The sequence below is a fragment of the Lipotes vexillifer genome, unplaced genomic scaffold, assembly GCF_000442215.2.
Source record: "Lipotes vexillifer unplaced genomic scaffold, Lipotes_vexillifer_v1.1 scaffold683, whole genome shotgun sequence".
NCBI classification, from domain to species: Eukaryota; Metazoa; Chordata; class Mammalia; order Artiodactyla; family Lipotidae; genus Lipotes; species Lipotes vexillifer.
Window position 1 is genome coordinate 635,073 of NW_006779881.1, and position 2,463 is coordinate 637,535.

Consider the following 2,463-nt stretch of genomic DNA (forward strand, 5'->3'; position numbering starts at 1 on the left):
TAACACTGGCAAGCCAGACCTTGATATTAAAGCCTGACAACGATAATACAAAAAGAAAACTCACAGTGCAACCTCACTCATAAACATAGATACAAAAACATAAACAAAATTTTATCAAACTGAATCTATAATATTTAGAAAGGATAACAAATCATGAACAAGCTGGATTTATCCCAGGAACGCAAGATAGGTTTAACATTAGAAAAATTAATCAATGAAATTCTCACATTAACAGATGGAAGTTCTAAATTACTTCATTATCTCAATGGCTATAGAAAAAACAGTTTATAAACTCAGCATTAATTCTTAATAAAAGCTCTTAGCAAACTAGGAATAAAAGAGAAAATTTTTTTTTTTTGAACTGTACTTTAATTTATTGGCATTGTCAATCTATGAACAAGACAGGTTGTTTTTTTTTTTCCCCACGAAGAGGGATCGTTTTCAATCTGCCATAACACGTGCCCACACATCTTCACCATGAACATGCAGCATTTCAAGCTGTAGTCAGGGTAGATTATTCCTTTTTCACTTTCACAATTTTTATGCTGCTGCCAGAAGTCTTCTCGGTGTTTGCTTTGAATTCCGCCTTCAGTGCATCCCTCACTGCTTTTGCACAGATCTGGGAGTATCGGATGTAGCTGAGTCCAGCTTGTCGCCAGTACGCCACCATGATGTCGCGAGAGGGGGCGCGTCGGGCCGAATCGCGAGGACCCGTCAAGGTCGGCTCAGCGTGCGGGCCGGCTAAAGAGAACTTTCTTAACCCGACAAAGGGTATCATTAAGAAAAACCCAACCCTTGGGGCTTCCCTGGTGGCGCAGTGGTTGAGAGTCCGCCTGCCGATGCAGGGGACATGGGTTCGAGCCCTGGTCTGGGAAGATCCCACATGCCACGGAGCAGCTGGGCCCGTGAGCCACAACTGCTGAGCCTGCGCATCTGGAGCCTGTGCTCCGCAACGGGAGAGGCCGCGATAGTGAGAGGCCCGCGCACCGCGATGAAGAGTGGCCCCCACTTGCCACAACTAGAGAAAGCCCTCGCACAGAAACGAAGACCCAACACAGCACAAATAAATAAATAAAGATAAAATTTAAAAAATTAAAAATCTTTAAATGGTAGTGGATTTTAAAAAAAAAAAAAAAAAGAAAAACCCAACCCTTAATCAAACATCATACCACTGAATACTTTTTCTCTAATATCATTAACTAGACAAGTATGTCTCCTATTCAAGATAATACTGGAGATCGTAGCCAGTATAGTAAGGTAAATAAAAGAATTAAAAGGAATCAAATTGGTAAGGAAGAAACAAAAATATCATTATTCCCAGATAGGACTGTACAGGTAGAAAAAATTTTAAATCTTCAAATAAATTATTAAGATAAATGAGAAATTTTAGCAACATTGGTAGGTATAGTCAATATATAAAAAAATTATACTTTTAATACTAGCAATCATTAGAAAATTAAATTCTTAGTAAATATAGCATTTACTATTAATAGCACCCCAAAATATGAAGTACCTAGCAATAAATATTTAAAAAATGCAAGATTTTATAGGGAAAATTATAAAACTTTGTTTATATACATTAAAGAATAAATGGAGGGGCTTCCCTGGTGGCGCAGTGGTTGGGAGTCCGCCTGCCGATGCAGGGGACACGGATTCGTGCCCCGGTCCGGGAAGATCCCACATGCTGCGGAGCGGCTGGGCCCGTAAGCCATGGCCGCTGAGCCTGCGCGTCCGGAGCCTGTGCTCCGCAACGGGAGAGGCCATAACAGTGAGAGGCCCGTGTACCGTCAAAAAAAAAAAAAAATGGAGAGACAGTCCATGATCACAAATGATATCAATAATTTAAGATAGTCAATTCCTCTTAAATTGATTTATAGATTCAATAAAAGCAAAAATCAAAATCCCAGAAAGCAAGGATTTCTTAAACAAGACAGAAAAATACTAACCATAAGATAAATGATTGATAAATTGAACTACATTAAAGTTAAGAACTTCCATTCATTAAAAGACACTATTAAGAATATTAAAAAGACAAACCACAAAGTGGGAATAAAAGTATTTGTGATACACATAATCAATAAAAGACTTGAAACCAGAACTTAGAGAATTCCTATAAATCAGTAAGAAAAAGACAACTCAGTTTTTAAATGGACAAAAGACCTGAATAAACACTAATAAAATGGGAAATCCAAATGACAGATAATCATACTAAGTTCACTAGTAATCAGGGAAATGCTAATTAAAACCAACATGAGTTATCATTATGCACCCAGTAGTTTAGCAAAAATTTAAAAGTCTGACAACATCAAGTGTTGATGAGGAACAAAGGCACTCTCATACACTATTTATTGGTGCCAGTATAAATTGGTACCACTACTTAAGGAGACAGTTTGACAGTATCTGGTAAAGCTGAAGATCTACATACTCTATAACTCCCTAAATCTACTCCTAGGTATATACCCT

The 2,463-nt window shown here is 38.0% G+C and overlaps 1 protein-coding gene across 1 annotated transcript; it reads right to left on the reverse strand.

The window, feature by feature from the left end:
• Nucleotides 1–353: 353 nt before the first annotated feature.
• On the reverse strand, nt 354–734 carry ATP5F1E (ATP synthase F1 subunit epsilon). The gene has a single exon (XM_007453014.1). It carries the CDS (start codon nt 668–670, stop codon nt 515–517), a length of 156 nt encoding a protein of 51 aa, XP_007453076.1. The 5' UTR covers nt 671–734; the 3' UTR covers nt 354–514.
• Nucleotides 735–2,463: the final 1,729 nt, after the last annotated feature.